The 20,252-nt window shown below is 37.8% G+C and overlaps 1 protein-coding gene and 2 long non-coding RNA genes across 3 annotated transcripts; 2 read left to right on the top strand and 1 right to left on the bottom strand.

Annotated features, from left to right (window-relative positions):
• The first annotated feature begins 1,516 nt into the window (after nt 1-1,516).
• On the top strand, nt 1,517-2,316 carry LOC134211165 (small ribosomal subunit protein bS16m). The gene is made up of 3 exons (XM_062687830.1): nt 1,517-1,796; nt 1,849-2,008; nt 2,101-2,316. Exons 1-3 carry the CDS (start codon nt 1,680-1,682, stop codon nt 2,238-2,240), a joined length of 417 nt encoding a protein of 138 aa, XP_062543814.1. The 5' UTR covers nt 1,517-1,679; the 3' UTR covers nt 2,241-2,316.
• A 3,628-nt stretch (nt 2,317-5,944) lies between these two features.
• Nucleotides 5,945-7,185, top strand: LOC134211166 (uncharacterized). The gene is made up of 2 exons (XR_009978951.1): nt 5,945-6,406; nt 6,522-7,185. It is a non-coding gene; the product is annotated as an uncharacterized LOC134211166 (long non-coding RNA).
• Nucleotides 7,186-12,189: 5,004 nt separating this feature from the next.
• Nucleotides 12,190-13,182, bottom strand: LOC134215465 (uncharacterized). The gene is made up of 2 exons (XR_009980177.1): nt 12,695-13,182; nt 12,190-12,322 (listed from the first exon to the last, which is right to left on the bottom strand). It is a non-coding gene; the product is annotated as an uncharacterized LOC134215465 (long non-coding RNA).
• Between the last annotated feature and the right edge of the window lie 7,070 nt (nt 13,183-20,252).

Here is a 20,252-nt window from a genome sequence, read left to right on the forward strand (position 1 = left end):
CATGGATAGTATGTGTGAACACTCATGCAATGCATGTGGGCACATGGAATATATGTGTCGAAACTATGAAATCCATTTCGGTACCCCCATTGCAAAAATCCATGTGTGAACTCATGAATATAATGCGGAATTTTTTGTGAGTGTAGATGACCGAAAGCATGGCTGAGTCGATTTTTTTGACCGTGCATACGCGCATATGACGTCACAGCCCTTAACATTTCCATTGAAATCGTGACGTCATGCTCGTTTGGAGACACGTTTGACAGTTCGTTTGGAGACAGAGGATATATTATCAATTCAGTGCAAATCCGAATTATAGCCGGTAACAAAGTTTGATTTTTCTCACAATTCGTACGTTAAACCTAACTTCGGAAGTGGTGCGCTGTTTTCATTTGGTGATGTGCTATACAGCGCACTACTTCCGAAATTAGGTTTAACGTATGGATTGTGAGAAAAATCCAATTTCAATAGCGGCTATAATTCGATTTTCTACTGAATTTATAATATCTTCGCTCATCTATATATTGTCAGTTTCGCTGCAGGTAACAAAACGCGCCGATCACTTTTTAAGCACCTTTAAAATCGTCGACAATATCATTATTTTCAATCTGTGGTAGTTCAAAGCCAAATTATGAAAATATGCATGAAAAATAGTACTAAATTTCGGGAAATAATGTGATTATTGAAATCAAACAATTTTGTTCACAGTTGATCTGACAGATCTTATGGCCATTTTTGCTGGCGACGATTTCGGCGACGATTTGCTTTGCGACGATTTCAAATCGTCGCGGCCGATAAGGTGGGAAATTGATAATATTCCACTATCTATTTTAAAAAATCAACACGCTCAATTTAACTGTTCCATCTATTGAATGATCAACTTTAAAATCACTGTTATTGAAAATGATATTCCTTTGATTTTGAAGTGGTGTCACACCTTTCACAAGTGTGTTGAATGCAGACAATTCCATAACATCAACACTGTTGATCAAAGTGCTACTCACTGGATGTTGAAATGATTAGCACTTCGATCAGCACTAATAATGTCTCCAAGAATTGAAAGTGCTATGCTATTGAATTCACAGGTTCAAGGCTATTGATTTAAGAGTGGAGCGATATTGGTGTTGTTCTAAAAATAGATGACAGTTCTTTCATCTGTTCTGCTTATTTCAAGAGATATTTCGAAGTGTGAGATGGAGTCATGGTAAGACGAAGGACTTTCAAGCAAAGGTATGTTATTCAAATCTGAGCTGAGGTAATTCTATTTTTTTATTTTGTGGTTTTATTTTCAAAATATTGCGCACGTCAAATGGAAGTGATGGTCTTTGAATGCGACGAGCTCAGCTATTGATATTGATTTGATTCCAAAGTAGTGCATATAAATATTCAAATGCAGAACAGTTCGCATGGACGTGTATATTTTTTACCGTATTTTTTCCGTGTATCAGAAACTTTGGCTTCACCCGCAGTCGACATATGCATGTCGACTCAAATCAAATCAATATGACAATTCGCCAGGTCAAAAACCCAAAACGTCAGATTTACTGTGCGAATCGTGCGAATACCAAAGCTCAAAAGAAACAAAAACATTGTATCAGTGATTAGCCGAAAATTAGCAAATAATTTGCTAATAACTAATAATTTTAATAACATACTTTATAACATAGTTAGTTTCTGAGATGCCCCTTATTCCAGCTAGTGGAACCGGTAGGTTTTGGGCACGTTCCGCAAAGATCATACGGTTCGCACGGCATGGGTGTACCAACAGGCCCTTTTATCACATTGTCGTTATGGAGGTAAGTGTTTTATATTTTTTGAAAATTATTTCTTATTCGCAGTTAATTACAGCGTCGAAAAAATCAACATCAACCAGTGATCGAGCAAATTGGTACCTATGATCCAATTCCCAACGAGTTTAACGAGAAGTTGGTTTCTTTCAATTTCGAGCGAGTTCGTTATTGGTTAGGAAGTGGAGCTCACCTTTCATCGCCAGTAGCTGAACTGTTAGGTAACAGTAGTGTTGATATTGCGATGGAGAAAAATGCATTCGAACGTAAAAAAAGCATAAATATTTAACATATTATGGTTTTTGTTTAACAGGCATTGCTGGTTTGCTTCCCATTCATCCGCGCACTTACATGACCTCATGGAGAAATAGACAAGCATCAGAGAAAGCCGCACAACTTGAAGCAGCGGAGCAACACGTTGATGAGTCTGAGTCTGCGGAGGGTAGTAAATAATGCCTAAGTAATTGAGTGAGAATAATGAAATTGGTAACGTTTATATAGTTGAATACAAACAATGGTTAATTCCAAATCCTTGTTCTTAACACGAATAGAGAAATGGAGGGTGCAACACTTGAAATTATTCCGTAAACAATGTTCATCAGATTTTTTGTTCGATCTATTTGAAACTTTTAGGATATGTAGTACAATATGTATACTAGAGTGGGGCGCAGTTGTATGAAAAAAACGCAAACTTCGTCCGATCAAGCGAGATCAAGGTTTTTCTGAATCGTTTTGGGACCCCTATCAACTGTGCAAAATATGGGCTCGATTGGTTGCGACCTCGCATGCCGCATCGCGTTTTAAATTTACATGGAGATTAGTATGGGAAAACTTACTTTTTCACATTTTTGCTATTAGCGGCTTCAATTTATCATCAATCACGTGACTCAATACGTTAGCATATAGTCTGAAAGATGCCGGAAGACTTTGCCGAATAAGGTACGTAGCTGGAAGGTCTACAAAAAATGTTATCACGTTTCGAAAATTTATTGTTCAAACCATATGCAAGAAATCAATGTTTCTGCCAACACTACCGGACGACCTATGGTTATCGAAAGGCAAAACCCATTTTCCTTCTTGTCGGTTTTTTTCTTTGTGAAATGATTCAGGATAGCTCCCATGAGCTCTAAAACCCAATAAGAACAATTATTTTGAAATAACACTCAGTTAAATTATTGGTCAACGTAGTTCGGCAGTGCTGGCAGAATAAACGATTTTTTGCATATGGTTTGAACATTCAATCTTCGAAACGTTATAACGTTATAACTCGTAGACGTTCCAGCAACGTGCCTTCTCCAGCAATGTTTTTCGGCATCCTTTGGGTTATACTTTAACGCAATGTGCCACTTGGTTTACGATGAACTGAAACCTCTAGTAGTATAAATGTAAAAATAGATTGTGCCACGTTTGGCCTAAAGTCGTTTGGCCTAATGCCGTTTGGCATAAGGTCGTTTGGCCTAAAGTCATTTGGCCTAATGGTCGTTTGGCCTAATGGTCGATTGGCCTAATAGTCGATTGGCCTAATGGTCGTTTGGCATAATAGGTACATATAGGCGTAAGGTAGGTGCAAAATAAAGCCATGTGCATGTGATCAAAAAGCGTAATACAAACTAACGTTAAAATATTGCAAATCACTTTTATAATACAATAAAACCAGGAATTTATAAAAAGGAAGGTATAAAAACAATGAATCAGATATATTTTGGCAATGTCGACATATGAAAACAGTATAACTTGAAAGAACTGATCATGCTTCAAAGAAGGCATCAACATTTTTGGAAAATGCTTGTCATATGCAATACCAAAGCAACATGCAGTAAATCTAGAAAGAACAGCTCATGCTTTAAAGAAGGTGTCAACCATATTGTAAAGATTGTATGTTACCTATACAATGTCAAAACTCAGACCCCATTCGATTTTGGCATCACGTTCGTTGCCATTTATGTTGCCAAAATCGAATGGTTTTTGTTTTCTTATGATACTTTAACATTTCTTCACTTCATGTGACGCTAGACACACTGTGACCTTTTTTTACATTAAGATACTGATTTTTCTTATATTTATGTTGTAAACATATGTTGGTTTTTCTTAAAATTGAGCCCACAGAATTTTATTTCGAAATGAAAAGTGAAATGAAACCCTATTTTAATCATCTTTTTGCCTTTATCGTACAACAAAGTTGTACCGAAAGGCTATCATTTCACTCCGCAAACGAACTTTTTATAGAAGCCTCTGAGACCCATAGTATTATATACCAATCGACTCAGCTCGACGAGCTGAGCACATGTCTGTCTGTCTGTGTGTATGTATGTGTATATATGTGTGTGTGTGTGCACAAAAGCTATAAAAAACATTAGACAACTTTTCGTATAGTAAACCTTAACCGATTTTCTCGTAACAAGTTTCATTCGGCAGGGGACAAAGCCTTGTTGATCACTATTGAATTTTATAACGATCGGTCATTGCGTTTAAAAGTTATGAAGAAAATGGTACATCGGACCATTTAAACCCCGCATAAGGTTGGTGTCTTAACTGAATGCGAGAAAGGCACCACCAACGCTAGGTGGATTAATCTGGGTTTTTAGTATAATTTCAGGCAAAATATACATTGAAGAAAGTGAGTTTCCAAACAAAACATCAAGAACTGTACTGCCGTGAATCGCATATCTGTCCCATCTTTGCTGGGTTTCCTGTTCATATGGGAAAAATATGCGATTCACGACAGTGTACTTCAGACAATATTCGGCTAAAATTGTGAACGGCTAAATAAAGTGAACCCAAACTTTTGGCCTTTTACACTTGAGTAAACATTTTGATTTTTAAAAATAAAACAATTTTTTTCCGCCTAAAAATTATCAACGTCCCTCAAAGATGATTAAAATTGGGTTCCATCTCACTTTTCATTTCGAAATTTTGTGGGCTCAATTTAGATAAAAATCAACATATTTTTACAACATAATAATAAGACAAATAAGTATCTTAATGTAATATTTTAGTACATAAAAATAGAAATTATTAGTTTCAAATACCTACGGTGCAAGATCTACTCAAATTCTTTGTATCGAGCTAACAATACCCGAAATCGGATGTACGACGGCGAAAATACGACCAAAAACTTTTGCCTATATTTTTTGAGGGTGAACCCAAACTTTTGGCCGGGAGTTTACGTACATATCGTATGTGACTGACGATGATTATCGGATGATGTTGTTATACACCAATAATAGTAATGTGTATTTCCAAAAGTAGCATTAAATAAAATATTAACGTTTTCACATATTTTACTACTAAGAATAATTAACGTTTTTCAAATTATGCCAAAGGACCATTAGGCCAAATAACCATTAGGTCAAACAACCATTAGGCCAAACGACTTTAGGCCAAATGACCATTAGGCCAAACGGCCTTATGCCAAACGTCATTAGGCCAAACGACTTTAGGCCAAATGACCTACAACCGTAAAAATATACGTTCTCCCATACTAATTTCCGTACAACCTTCAAACGCGATGCGGTAAGCGAGGAAGCAACCAATCGGTCCCAAATTCTGCACAGTTGTTCAGGACCCAGAATGGCTTCGAAAAACCATTGATTTGAAAAAATGACCATGACGCCCCACTCTAATGTATACCCATGTGACTTCATGTAATTTCGTTGTCAATTCCAAGCTACGTCACTTTTATGTCAAAACTCGATACAATTTGTAGTGGCTCGGTAACATAGCCGAACCCTCTGGAAGGGTTCTCAGTGTAGACTGAGTGTACTGTATGAGATAGGATCTAATGATGTACTGAATAAAGCTGAAGTTGTTTTCTGACTATGAACTGAAACAGTTGTCTTTTGTATTATTGTAGAAAATTAATAACTAAGCAGGTTATTACAGTGGCGACGAGGATGAAATAAGCGTTTTATCGTGCGTGCACTGCGTGCAACTGTTTTTTTTGTTTTCACGACCGCCGGCAATTTTGCTTTTGGCGTGATTTTTTTCGTAGTAAGTTGTTTTGGTGAATAGTGTTCCCGTGCGATTCGGACATTTTTTTCTCATCACCATTGTAAAACGTTTGCAAGAGATAATGCAATATATCCATTTCATAGATTTTAGTGAGTGTGAAGTTGCACTTTTGTATACTGTTTTGTGGTTTAGCATGGCGTGAGAAATTGCTTTTGTGAAATTGGCGCAAACCATTTTATTTTATTTTAGTGAATGAAGCGTACTTTTGTTGGAAGCACCAAAATGAGAGGCTTTATTTTTCACCATTTGTTTTGCTTCATGTGCATTATTTATTTCGTAACACCATTTTCTTTTTATCCTTAACAAACCAAGAAAAAGCGGCATTATTTACAACCAGTGTTATGATCAACTGTGACAGTAAGACGGTAAAATGAACGCAGACCACCACAACCACAGTTTGTAGACATATTTATTTACGTGCGGCGAATGTGTGGTGACGAATTTGAATGCATTTCGACTGCATTTTGTTTTTGCTGCAGCTGATGGTTGTGTTGTTGATTTTAACAACCTTCTCCAGTTTATGATCCATTTGCATTGAAAGAAACCATTTATGCTTTCAACGGAGGATGTGTTGTTTTTGTTTGGCCTTTGATTTGTGCTATTGAAAGGTTTGTGAATGAATTTGTGGTGCAGTTTTTCGAGCCGTTATTTCGGTTTGGTGAGCCGGTTTTGACCGTTGGTGATTTTAACGGTGAACTTCTGTTTTTTTTTCTCATTGAGCAGCCGGACCATTTCGCAATGCATCGCCGCATGCCTGCTCGACGTTTCATTCCAAAAGGACATAGTTTTCAACTGAATGTAAGAAATCAAGAAACGATGAAGAGGAAGAGTGAATGTTTGTGGATTCCGTAGCAGACTTTTACGGATTCATTTGTGGATAATTGTTTCGGTAGACAATGTTGCATGTTGCTATATAGAATGATGCACCTACGAGTTGAGCTACTGCATCTGCAGGTTTAAATCTTCCCTAGAAAACAATGTTCGACCAACATCGAGTGTTACAATAAATATGCATAGTATTTACCAGAAAGAACAGGAAGTAATGAATTCATGGATTTGTTTGCAAAAAAAAGAAAGTTTATGTTTGTTAAAATTAGAGTTATGAAATTGTTCTGTGTAATGTCAGCATGGAATTTCGATTTTGTGAATTAAAAATAATTATTTGCTTTCTGAAATTTCTAACTAGCAAATATGAATAAATATTAAGTTGCTTATGAATGTATTAGGTAATGTAGTATTTTTACTAAGGGGGAAGGAGTTGTAGTGGCTCGGTAACATAGCCGAACCCTCTGGAAGGGTTCTCAGTGTAGACTGAGTGTACTGTATGAGATAGGATCTAATGATGTACTGAATAAAGCTGAAGTTGTTTTCTGACTATGAACTGAAACAGTTGTCTTTTGTATTATTGTAGAAAATTAATAACTAAGCAGGTTATTACACAATTGTCTTGATTCTATAACATTTCCCAGAATAAACCATTCCCCAGCATTAGTTTCCTATATTTGAAAACAATTCTATCAATGATTTGTGGTGGTGGCTGGCCCAATTATTACTTCCGGTCTTTTACTATACTTAGTATAGTAATAGTCAAGCATTCGTTCTACATATTACTAATATGGGGGTAAGCGTGGAGAATTGTTATAGAATTTAAAAAGAAAACGAATGCTAAGACCAAGTGCCACTGGATGACTCCAAACGGGCCAGTATAATGTGGGGTAGTCAGGGTTTAACTAAATTAGCTAATAGTATAACTTATTTTGCCACGCACCAATTTCAGTATAATTTGTTTCTACGAATCAAATTCCTAGAAGTTAGGTTTTCAGCATTACTTAGCGCAAGAGAGGGTTTAAACTCTGCGTTAAACTGAACTTTATTCGCCGATTCGGGGCGTTATCATGAGTGATCAGCACTCATGGAACACATTGTTTAACGCGAATGTCAGACGGGTTCGATCAAAAGTGTAAGATTTAGTGTAATTAGTTTAATTATTTTTATTTTTAGGCATCAAACGTTAGGAGCATGTTTTCAGCGTCGCACAGCCCAGGAGAGGGTGTAAGCTCACAACGGTATAGTGTAGTCCGTCCTCGATTGGGGTCCTGTGGGTCGCATTTAGTGGCTGTGCTCGGGGCAGTTATGTGTTGAAAGCGGTTTCGGAGCAGTTAGGATTGAGTTTTAATATAAAAAGATGTAGGATTGAACAAAGTTATAACCTTTAAGGTGATTATAGAATGAAGCCCGTTGTGAATTTCAAATTCACCACACGTTTATCTACATACATTTCCAAAACCCCATATCTGGCGTAATAGTTTTCGTACAGTGCCGAAACACAAATTATGATTGTTCAGCATAACTAAGCAAACGATCTACCATTATTTTAGCCCCATACGCGTTATGGTTCTTTCATCTCGTGCTCTTGAAAAAAATATTGGAAAAGTACGTGGTTTACAAAATGGCCGATTTCTGGCTTCATTCTATAATCACCTTAAGGTTCATATTGTGAAGACTATTGACAGCCAAAGCGTTGAGGATAAGCTTTTAGTTAGCAACTGAATTAATTTATCCGATTTGGAATCCTAGATTGAATAGTAGGTATATATGGACAATAATAGAAACTATATACAGTTATCATTTTATTAAGTATTGAGGATATGTTTTTGGTTAAGTTGAGTATCAGGTGGGCATGTGTGATATCCATTAATAAGACAGAATTATTAGAACTGTATTTTTGTCTTTGTAGTAAGATTAATTACTTACTAATGTTTTGCGGGCCGGCGAGTGAAAGCGGCCCAATTCTTTATCTACCTCTTTCCAGACGACCAGTGATGAAGAAAATCTTATTGTTCCGGTATCAGCAGTGGTATTCATATTCATAACAACCACCGTCAATACAGGAAGTCTGTGTTCACAACGTGATTACTTCAAGGACAATCCCAACATCTTCTGTGAATTGCAGATAAGTATTGCGTTTATATTTTAATTGCACTGAGCTCGTTCTAATCTGATCGATGAATGAATTTACTTGTCACTAATCAATATCATTAGTAAATTTAAATATTGCCGTAGATTAGAAAAGCAAGTGCATATATTTCTATTTTATGGCAACATATCACAACGAAACGGACCCTTGGGAGCCTTAAGTAAGATCTCGGTCCGGTTGCATCTAAGGAGATCTTAGTGCAGTGCACACCGGACGTGTTGCCCAGTAGACGTATCGCTCAGTGGTATTTAAATACAACGCAGATAGGCTATGGTCAGAGGGTGCGTTGATATTACAAGATTACAAGATTACAAGATTCTATCAATGATTTGTGTTTCTATACAGTCAAACATTCATGAATCGAAATTAAAGGGACCATCGATTCAGTAACTATAGTTGTCCTATATAGTTGGCAAAAAAGTTGCTCTTTTATTTTAAATTATTTTGACCTTTTGTCCATTCGACGTTTTGTCCTCTTTACCTTTTGTCCCTTTCGACCTTTTGTCCTTTTCTACCATTTGTTCCTTCGACCTTTTGTCCCTAACCCTTTTTGCAAAACTCGCTTCGACCAGGTCTTCACTCTTGGCATGTTCATCATTGAAAATGGCTGCTAGGGTGGGCTTGGTCAACTGGAACGCTTGCTCCCTAAAGATCAAAACAATTGAGCTGATGGATTTCCTTGTGGAGAAGGCAATAGCCGTGGCGTTCATCACCGAAACGCACCTTAAACCGGAGGTGAACGTCAACATTCCGGACTTTCGAATCGTGCGACTCGACCGGCCGACCAGGGGAGGTGGTGTGGCCATCGCTCTTCGCTACAATATCAACTGTCGCCTGCTGCCAAGCTTCCACCTGCGCATCGTTGAGGCCATCAGTGTGGAAGTTACTACCTCTGTCGTAATCACGCTCATCGCTAAAGCTGGCGACGGATCATCGGCCGCCCTTCGAAGGGACATCATCAAGCTTACCCGGAGACAAGGTCAGTTCATCATTGCCGGCGACCTGAATGCCAAGCACCAGGCGATCACCCAGGCCCGTGAACAACATATGCCAACTGCTAGACTGATAGGCAACACCCTAAACATTGATTTACTCACCAAAGATTTGATCCGTCTGCGAAATGTCACTCACAGACAGTACCAACGTACTGGTCTGCCTGCGCTTAATACTAAGGACACACCTGTGGTACTTGTGCCATGGTACAAGAGGACAAGAAAATTATTCCAAGACTATCTTTGATAAAGACAATAATCGATACGGTACTCGTTTCAAGATTCTTGTACCATGGTACTTATACCACCAGTGTGTCATTAGTATAAGGCTCGGTGCAATCGCATGACCAAAATTATCCAGGCAAGAATGGTGGACCTCAGAAATAGTTATTTTTCCAATGAGATCCGCGCTCTCCCAGACTGTGCCAAGTCGTTCTGGAAGCTAACAAAAATTCTAAAATCTAAGCCTCGACCCATCCCACCTTTCATCCCATCAGACAGCAATGGCTCTAAGGATCGCTTGATAACTCCTGCAGAGAAGGTTTCTGAAATAGGTCGTCACTTCGTCACCACACACAATCTTGGAACATTCCATTCCAGAACATCACCAGCTACTTTCCATCGTCCTGGAAGTCAGCGAAAGTCATCCCCATCCGTAAGCCTGGGAAGGACCCTTCCTCCCCCAAAAGTTATCGTCCCATCAGCCTTCTCTCAGGGTTATCCAAGTTATTCGAAAAAGCTATTTATCACCGGTTACTTGAGTCTGCCGAAAATCTCAACATCTTGCTCGAGGAACAGTTTGGTTTCCGACGCGGTCGATCAACCGTTCACCAACTGACCCGAGTTACCAACGTCCTCAGACGGAACAAGTTTGTCTCAAAAACCACCGCCATGGTCTTACTCGATGTCGAGAAAGCGTTTGACAATGTCTGGCATGATGGCCTGGTCGGGCCTGGTGTACAAACTACAGCGCTACAATCTTCCCAGCTACCTGATAAAAATCATCAACAACCCTCGACAGCAAGCTTATTTTCAGCCAACAGGTTGAGAGAGCTACGCAAATACTCATCATCTGAAACTACAATAAGTTCAAAACAAGTTCCATGGATAAGTGACCATGAACACCCCTCCCAGGACACGAACTTCTAGGATCCACCGTCTGGCCGGTATTAAAACGCTACACGAGCGCTTTGGTGAGTGTAAGGAAAGGTTTAGGGTCCGTTGCTGACAATCGGACCAGGCGACTATTAGGGCACTAGTTCCAATTTAGGTTATCCAATTATTATTGTAAATATTAGTGTACATAGTAGTTGGGTTATCAAATTTTCTAAATTAATCATTGCCTAATTAAGGCTATTCTGATACATTAGATAAACTTTATAAATTACATTTAAATCCTAACCATTGCTATTGAACCCAATGAAAGATGAAGGGCCAAAGGGACAAACACTTGAAATGATAAAAATAATGTAACAAACGAAAATAATAAATAAACGAATTAAAAAAAAAAGGAATCATTTTCTCATTTTACTTTTTTTGGGCAAACTCGTGCCTTAACAGAAGGCATATACTATGCATAGCAATAAGAATATAATGAATCATTTGGCTTAATCCGGGAAAATTCACTTTTCAAAAGAAGGAATCATCTACTTATTTTTCTTATTCAGTGCAAATGCGTGGGTCCCTATTTCTTGTTCCTTATTCGGAGCGAATGCGTGCTTTAACATAAGAAGCTATTCACTTTTTCTGTTTTTGCTCATTGCGCCAGAAGCAGTGTTGTAAAATGTCATTTGCATTCGTTTGTATAATTTTCGCAGAACTTTTTTCAGAAGGTAGCTATCAATTCATGTTGTATGACGAACTTATAGCGCTTAAATGGACCTACAACTTTGTCTAACATGACTTTGCTGTAATTATGTAATCCGGGGGGTGGGAGGCAAAACGTCGTTCAAATGACACGTGACATTTTGGAGAGTTTTCACTCTTCAGCCTCAGATGTTATCCAGCTTTTTACGCTAAAACCCGACAAGGGGTGATTCAACAATGACATGTGCTGTGTACTGATTTTTTGTATAAACATCAAAGTAGCCTTAGAAGTTACACAGAAAGAAAAACCATTATTAAAATTAAAAAAACCATTGGTAAAAATAAAAAGTTGCATTGGTTCTTTTTCGTAGAGAGTTGCAAATATTCAAAATAAAAGTACGTTTACTTTTGCAACAACTATGGTTCAAAAGTTGCATCCCGTTCTGAAAATAAAAGTTTGAACTTTTAAAACAATGCTGTAGAACTGTCAAAAAGAAAGTATCACATCGTAAATACTAGAGTAAAATAATTTCATTCAGAAAGGAGAATTTCGCTTGCCCAAAGGAACCTCCCACCCATTCAACTTTTCTTTTCCATTTTAACTACATTACAATAATTATTATAGGTTTTGTTTTTTATTTCATAATTTCATTCAACATTGAAAATGTGTAGCAGCTCCAAAAAGCCCCGACAGCTCGCCTAACAGTCGCTTGTCTGGTGTGCATTGCAGGCATTATAATGCTGTTTTGCTGAAAAATAAAGATTTTTGCATACCGTTAAATATTATACTAATGACACACTGGTGGTATTCGTACCATGGTACAAGTTGTACCACAGGTGTGTCACCTTGTACCATGCTGGTACAACGTGGAAAACCATGGTACAATATGTACTAGGGTACATAACCGTGGTATACCACGGTCCTTGTACCATCAGTGTGTCTTTAGTATTAATTGTATTTCTCAAAATCACGCCAAGCCCCTTGCGCAATGCAGCGAAACTTCGACGGGAACAACGAGATTTGTCAACCGTTCCGTTGCATTGTGTATGGGCCTGGCCGTAAGCTAGATATTTTTGTTTGATATGATGATGTTGTTCAAAAATATAACACTATGACCTACCTTCCATTCCCGTAGTTATTCAGCACTGCTAGCACCACAGATTGATTGAACAAATCAATCTTCAGGAGATAAAATATTTCCACGAAGAAAAACAAAGCAAAACAAAAATTCCGCGACTTGTTCCTGGTCAAAAAGCTTCGCGGCGAATAAAGGCGAAAACGATTATGCACACGGAAAGATACTATGGGAGTTTTTTTTTTAAATTATTGGACAAAAAACAACTTTAATCACATTGGGCTTGGATAGAAATCTTATGTTAGTACATATTATATATATATATTTTTTCCTAAATGTTGTAGATAAATGTCATTCGAGAAATAGACAATAATTAAGGTGACAAGCGAAATAAATATATGTACATTTTTATAAATTTTATTTAACCACCTGATAGTCCATAGTGGAACTGGGTAAACAGAAGTAAACGTTTTTCTCTTTCTGTTTTCTCTCAAGACTTAGGAAATTTGACAGTTCTACAGTTTTCTAGTTAAATGGATGAACTTTCAATTTCACAATGGGAACATGAGAAAAAAACTTTCGAAATGATAAAATTACTTTGAAAGGAACAATATCACTTTTATTTTTAAGAAAACGGAACACTTTTCAAATGTAAAGTGCAAAATATTCTATGAAACAATGTTTGTTTTTTGTGTGTAAATTTGTGTTTCTATTTGTCAAAAAATTTCACTTTTTCGACAGCGGTAAATTACTCCACGTATTTTAATAAAATAATAAGTTGTATTTTCTAGGTTCTATGAAGGCACTCACTGAAACGCTCTATGGATAATTGTGCGAAACCGTTGATCCTTGGGTTGATCTATAGCTATGAGATTAGAACCAGATCTTGTGTTCCGTGGCTAATGATCACCATGTATACACTACACGACAGTGTTCATCAAATGTTGATTCTAAACTAAGAAAAGCAAATTGAAAAATCGCGAGATTCTAGATGGTATCATCGACGTTGAGCACATGCTAAGTTGGGTGGTTTAATAGACTGCGTTTTCCGAATTCAACCTCGATTTAAAAATATAAAATGATAGATCAATAATCACCGAATAACCCTGTATGAAGAGAAAGATTACTTTTGACATTGAATTGCTTTTGATAGATGTCTTTTGTCTTACTGAAAAGCATAACAGTTCTAATGACCGAATAATTTTCAATTTTTGCACTCCCACTTTCAGTTTAACTCGAGGAATTTGTAATGTTTATGATACCCCAAATTATTTCCAAGATATGGTTATTTCTCCTGCTAAGAATTAATTCGACTGTTTTTAAGAATATTGCAGGCTATTTAAAAAACATTTTCGATCAGTCAATGTTTGGGGTATATATTTGAGATACAACAAAATATATTGTGCGTGTTTATTCGTGTATCACGGACAAATGCGTGACACTCATTCATTTTGTTTTAGAAAGATATATTAAAGAATTTTCCAGCAGCGCTGATTGACCTTAAAAACACATTTTTCATAGAGTTACTTATTTGCTCGAAAACTATAGGAAAGTATGCTTGATAATGCAAAGTAAGCTCCCTCACAAGGATCAGAAGGATTCAAAAGTTATGGTTTTCACCGCTTCACATAAATTAATTTCGATACTCTGGAACAGCTTTTTGAATTTCGTATCAACTTGCTGAAAATGTTTCTTCATGAAATGGTGCAGTTTATGTATAGTTTGTGACGAAGTTCCTTCCAACTGACGAACAATAATGAATATTTTTGATTTTTTTCATTTAAACCTAAAAAGAAAGATATTGAATTAATGGTGAGAAATAAAATTGATTAGAAATAGAACAATAACACGTCAATTCAATATTTATGTACACAAAAATTTCATCCACTCAATGATTGCTATGTTTTAAAAAATTATAGTGGACACGCCATGTGTCAAAAGGGGTTATTCAAAGCATTATGGCAACATAGCGTAAAAACCTGGATACTTAGAACAATGTACCCTTGGACAAAAATATAGCCCTACTCAAGCGTTATGAGTACATTCAAAATTATGGAATAAATTTGGCTTCTAAAGAAAGTTATGAACAAATTAGTCAAATGACATGCAGATGACATTTTACATGCCTGGCCAGAAGGCCGAACGAATTTGAGTCTAATTCATAACATTGCTAAATGACCCTTGCACATCCAACTAATTTAAGCACGGATCAACATAACGATTTTAGGGCTTCGCGCGGATTTAGTTTTTGATGAAAAATTCAACAAATAAAATGCCGATCTAAGAACGTTTTCTAAACAATTCTGTAACATGACGCGTCTGTTGAAGGACATGAACACCCGTTTTTTGCTTACCCCGGCAATTTCGTCGTAATTCCGAGATATTTAAGGTACCCAGGGGCAAGTGAAAATACGGGGTAAGTGGGTACTATGGCTGTCGATTAATCGGTGAACGTTTTTAATGGTAACAATGTTCTAGAAAGATGAAGCAGAATTATCAACGAATTCGCCTGACACAAAAAAAAAATGGAATCAAAACCATTTGCGGCACCATACTAATGGTATTGTTTAATCTATTGACTTTAAACTATCGGCAGAATCTATTACTTCTTCCTGATATATCCCGATGAAAACAAACCACATCCTTTCTATGCGCTTGAAAGGGAAAGGTGATTGAACGTCAGCAACCCTTATTGTTATACAGAAGAAAACCACCCTACTGTCATCGTCTATCTCTCTAATAGACTTATGCAGGGGTTCATCGAATTCACTCACCCGACGGATTTTGACATTTGAGCGGGTCGTCTTCTCGAACAAAAGTTCATTTTGCGTTCATTATGCGACCCGCTCAAACGTCATAATTTCTTGGGGGAGTTCATTTTGCGTTAGTCTATGGGAAAAAATGGTGGCTAACATCTCTGGGGTTACCGCGCGGTGGGCCCCACTGACAATTCAAAATTAGTATAAACAAAAACATCATTTCGGGACTAATTTTCTGTGATGGAGTAATTGTTGTTAAGCGATTTGAATGAATTTATTACTATTTTCGTTATGTACCATAAATTCCGTGCCGTGAAAAATGTGTTCGATTTTCAATTCAATTGTAATAAGACCGTCATTCAACACAACACGGTTAGTACGGTGCAAAACAAATTTGAATATTTGGTGACACTATTGTATCAGAAAATAACGCCCACAACAAAATAATAACGTGAATTTTATGGTGGAGCCAGAAGCATAGCTGTGTGTCATCCGGCTGAAGAAAACCATCACCTAAACGGTGCTTTTTGAAATATTGGATGTTTAGTTCTTGCTATAGATAGTAGAATCTATAGATGAGCGAAAGCATGGCTGAGTCGCTTTTTTTGACCGTGCACACGCGCATATGACGTCACAGTCCTTAACATTTCCATTGAAATCGTGACGTCATGCTCGTTTGGAGACACGTTTGACAGTTCGTTTGGAGACAGAGGATTTATCTTCGCTCATCTATATATTCCACTATCTATAGTTCTTGCTCACTTAGCCTCGGTACTTCTAGTGGTAAAGAGGACCATCTAGAAAGGTTGTTATATTAACTGCGATCTTAGCTATATTTTAAATTTGGTACAAAAAAAGACAACACGAAAAGAGTGCGATAGCTGAAGCGCAGGAGAACATGGATAGAAACGATATGCGAAGGTTTTACGCAACTGTCAATGGCGCGCGGCATAAGTGCCCGCCATGTGCAATGACCGAGAGGGGAATTTGGTGACAGACAAGACTATGGTGGCAGCCAGGTGGAAGGAGGAACGGTCAAGCTGTGGAACCAACGCTGGACGAGGTAAAGAAGGCTCTAAGCGAGCTGAAAAACAGTAAACCTGCTGGGAAGGACGAGATCCCGGTCGAGCTTCTCAAACACGGAAGTGAGCAGCTGCATCAATCAATCCACCACATTATCCTGTCGCGTATCCTGTTTAACAGACTGAGACCGCACGAGGAGTCTTTCATCGGCGAATACCAAGCAGGTTTTCGTGAGGGCCGATCAACGACGGATCGGATGTTTAGCCTGCGGATAATCCTTGATAAATTCCGGGAGTACAACTTGCAGACTCACCATCTGTTCATTGATTTCAAAGCGGCGTACGATTCAGTGAAGGGAAATGAGCTGTGGCAGATAATGTCCGAACATGGTTTTCCGGCGAAACTGATAAGACTGATACGTGCAACGCTGGATGGCTCGGAATCAAGTATTCGGATTGTAGACGAAGTGTCAACCTCGTTTGTGACCTTAGGCGGATTGAAGCAGGGTGATGCACTTTCGAATTTATTGTTCAATATTGCACTCGAGGGCGCTATTAGGAGATCTGGCGTGCAGAGGAACGGCACTATCATCACACGGTCGCATATGCCAGAACCATGAGTCTTTCTGATCCAGCTTGATGAAACATTTCGACGAAATATTTTATAAAATTTCCCATACGAATTGAAGCATCCGAAGTTTAACTATGTCCGAAATTTGATTATCCACGGTACTTTGATTACCCAAAGTTTTTTTTTGCAGCGACGATAAGCTCGTCGTTAGTCACTAGCGGTTCCACGTCAACTGACACATATGGACGGTGTAACCTGAGGGGGAGGAGGGATGCCCAAAATGTGACAACCCATACAAAAAAAAAATTATTCATGCGAAAAGTGTGACATAGGGGGGAGGGAAGGTTGAAAATGGTCGTTTTTTAAGTTACGTAATTAATGGATCTTCCCTTATTCCTATGGCGATTAATGTAGCCCGTAACGCTGGGTAGACACCTTTGCGTGGTGTGTTACGGTGTAAGATCTACCACGGTCACATTGTCAGCTACAGACAAATCCTGACGCAACGAATACCTTCCCCAATATCCCACTCCGTGGTACTTATGAGGGTGTCGCTGAGTCGGGGGCCTCTCGTTAAGTAAGTACTACATCAACACTTCCTTCCCTTCCCAAGTTACGGTGAAGATGGGCGTGGCCAGGAGTAGTAATCCTCATGCCTTTGTGATTTTTATCCTAGATTGAAATCAAAGACCACACTCACCTTGATTTCTGATAGCAATCTGAATAAGGATTTCAAAAGAAAAACATGAGTATCACTAGTGTCCAATCTACGAAGTACACCGTAACTATGCTATGCTATGCTTCCCTTATTCCTATGGCGATTAATGTAAATTTATTCGTTGAAAGAATTATACTTCATGCAAAACAAAATGAATTAAAAATAATTCGACTTTTCTTTAGAAACTTTATAAAAATTTTCTAAAACTCTATCCGAAAAAATAACGTAACGAAAGAAGTACACAGGATTTTGTTTTTACACGATTTTTTTTCGCTCGTATTTTTGATCGTGTGACTTCAATTTGCCACCAAACTCTTCGCAACATGTTTCAAAAAATCCAGAATAAATCAAAGAAAAATCACATGATAATTATTATACGTTAAACATTTAGGATGAGTGGAAAATTGAGAAAATGTAAATCGCGTAAAAACAAAATCCAGTGTACAAGATTTTGTCTACCCCCGAGATTTTATCACGTTTTCGACCCGATTTTGTCACCCCAAAAAAATTTGTCATTCTTTTTATTTTCGTAAATAGTACCACAAACAAACAACATAGATTTTCATGAAATAACTTTCACCGCCTGTAGTTTATTACGAACGACTTTTGAGTACCTACCTGGGAAATATTCTGTAAGCAATTTCGACAAGAAATACCGTTCACGCATTTGGCCTTTCCAAGGCATAAAATGGTTCATATTTGTGGAATGGGTTTAACAAATTGGAAATATTTGTTTTTCCAATTTTGTCACATACCCTGTTTTATCACCCCAAAATTCACCAGGGGGGTGATAAAATCGGGATATTACTGTAGTTGCTCTCGCGTTTGCCACTCCGCCACTCGCTGGTACTTCATTTGCCGGAAATCTGATGTGCTTCCTTTCTGGCATTGACCATATCGACCAGATCCTTCTGCACCCATCGATTTGTACTTCTTTGTTTGATTCGGGATACATTCCGCTATCCAGTTTCACCGAACCTTTCAACAAAATGGCATCCTACTGCCAGCAGTACTACCATCGTTAACGCTTCCCCTGACTCAAATATTTATTCCTTCGGTTAAATCTCGGGTATTCCCGGATAACTCCGACAAGTAGATTCGCCATTATGTTGCCGATGCTGATGGGGTTACGACGCCTGTCCATCGGAACTTAGGCAACTACATTAGCTTTTGCATTTTTCTCCTGGTTGATAGCAATCTATGTAGGTATGGAACCGGTCATGATGACATCACATAGTTTGGTTCTACGCGAAAAATGACGTTTCCAAAGAGCAACTATTGTATAGCTTTAGGGCCAGGGTAAACAACCCTTCAGGGAAATCTCAATGTTTTGGAAGATCCCGATGTGGATTATTTGCAGGCTTTCTATGCATGTCTTTCCTCGACTGATATCAAAGTCGAATACCCGTGTAGGGGTGATCGGGGCAATATGGGCCACCTAAGGAAATCGTTCCGAAAAGCGCTGAAAAGCTCAAAAAAGCATCGTTCAAATGTAGTTGACTTATACTAGAGAATGTTACCTTTCATATAACGTCGATGAATGACAAAAAATGCGTTTAGAAGTTGTTGCAATGCACTTTTGAAAATGTATTGATTTCAATGTGTGTTCCCGACTATACGGGGCAATATGAGCCACCATTTGGGGCAGTATGGGCCACCCTTCCAAAACCTTTATTTAGGCGAAAAAAGTATCGTAATATAGAAGAATATGATATTCCTACAACAGTTGTGAGTATTCCATACCAAATAAAATGAAAAAAATGCACAACAGCGGACTGAACTGATTTGCCACTCTTCACCGTTTGACCAGCCACATTTCAATTGGTCAATAATCATTTTTTCTGTTTCTATCGCAATAATGCGCTGTTGTAATTTTTCCGTAATGAATCTTCCATGTATGATAATATTCTTGTATTTGAATACTGAAATTTGAACTTATTCGCATTTTAAGGCCAGATATCTTGTTCTATGCAGGTATGCCCATATTGCCCCATAGAGACTGGTTTTGGGAAAAAAAAGTTTTATGAAAAATTCAGATTTGTATCAATATAAACATGTGTGCACAATATTCAATTTTAATATATCTTTTGATTGTGGTGTATTTTTGACCTGTATTTTAATCAGTTTTGTGTCAAAACCTTATTTATAAACTTGAAATCTTATAATAATTTTGCCTATGCAGTGAAAATTTACATTTTCAAGTATATTTTCATATTTGAATTGAATTTTAATGCGGTTTTCATGTTGATGCATATGTGGAGCATCCTCTTAAAGATCATATAACTTTTACATGATAAAACTTGTCAATAAGCTCAAAATGAGGGTGGCTCATATTGCCCCGTATGTTCATATTGCCCCTACTGCCCCTATTGCTCTTTTCAGTTTTTTTTCTCTTGTTCGATTCTGTTTTTCTGTTCCGTGTACAATGAAGTTTTGGCCACCATGCTCCTTGTCGAACCAAAATAGAGTACGACGACGCCACGCAAAACTGTTTCTAACGCCAAACGCCAAAGCTGGAATAACCTAAACCCAA

The sequence above is a fragment of the Armigeres subalbatus genome, chromosome 2 (assembly GCF_024139115.2).
Source record: "Armigeres subalbatus isolate Guangzhou_Male chromosome 2, GZ_Asu_2, whole genome shotgun sequence".
Classification (NCBI taxonomy): domain Eukaryota; kingdom Metazoa; phylum Arthropoda; class Insecta; order Diptera; family Culicidae; genus Armigeres; species Armigeres subalbatus.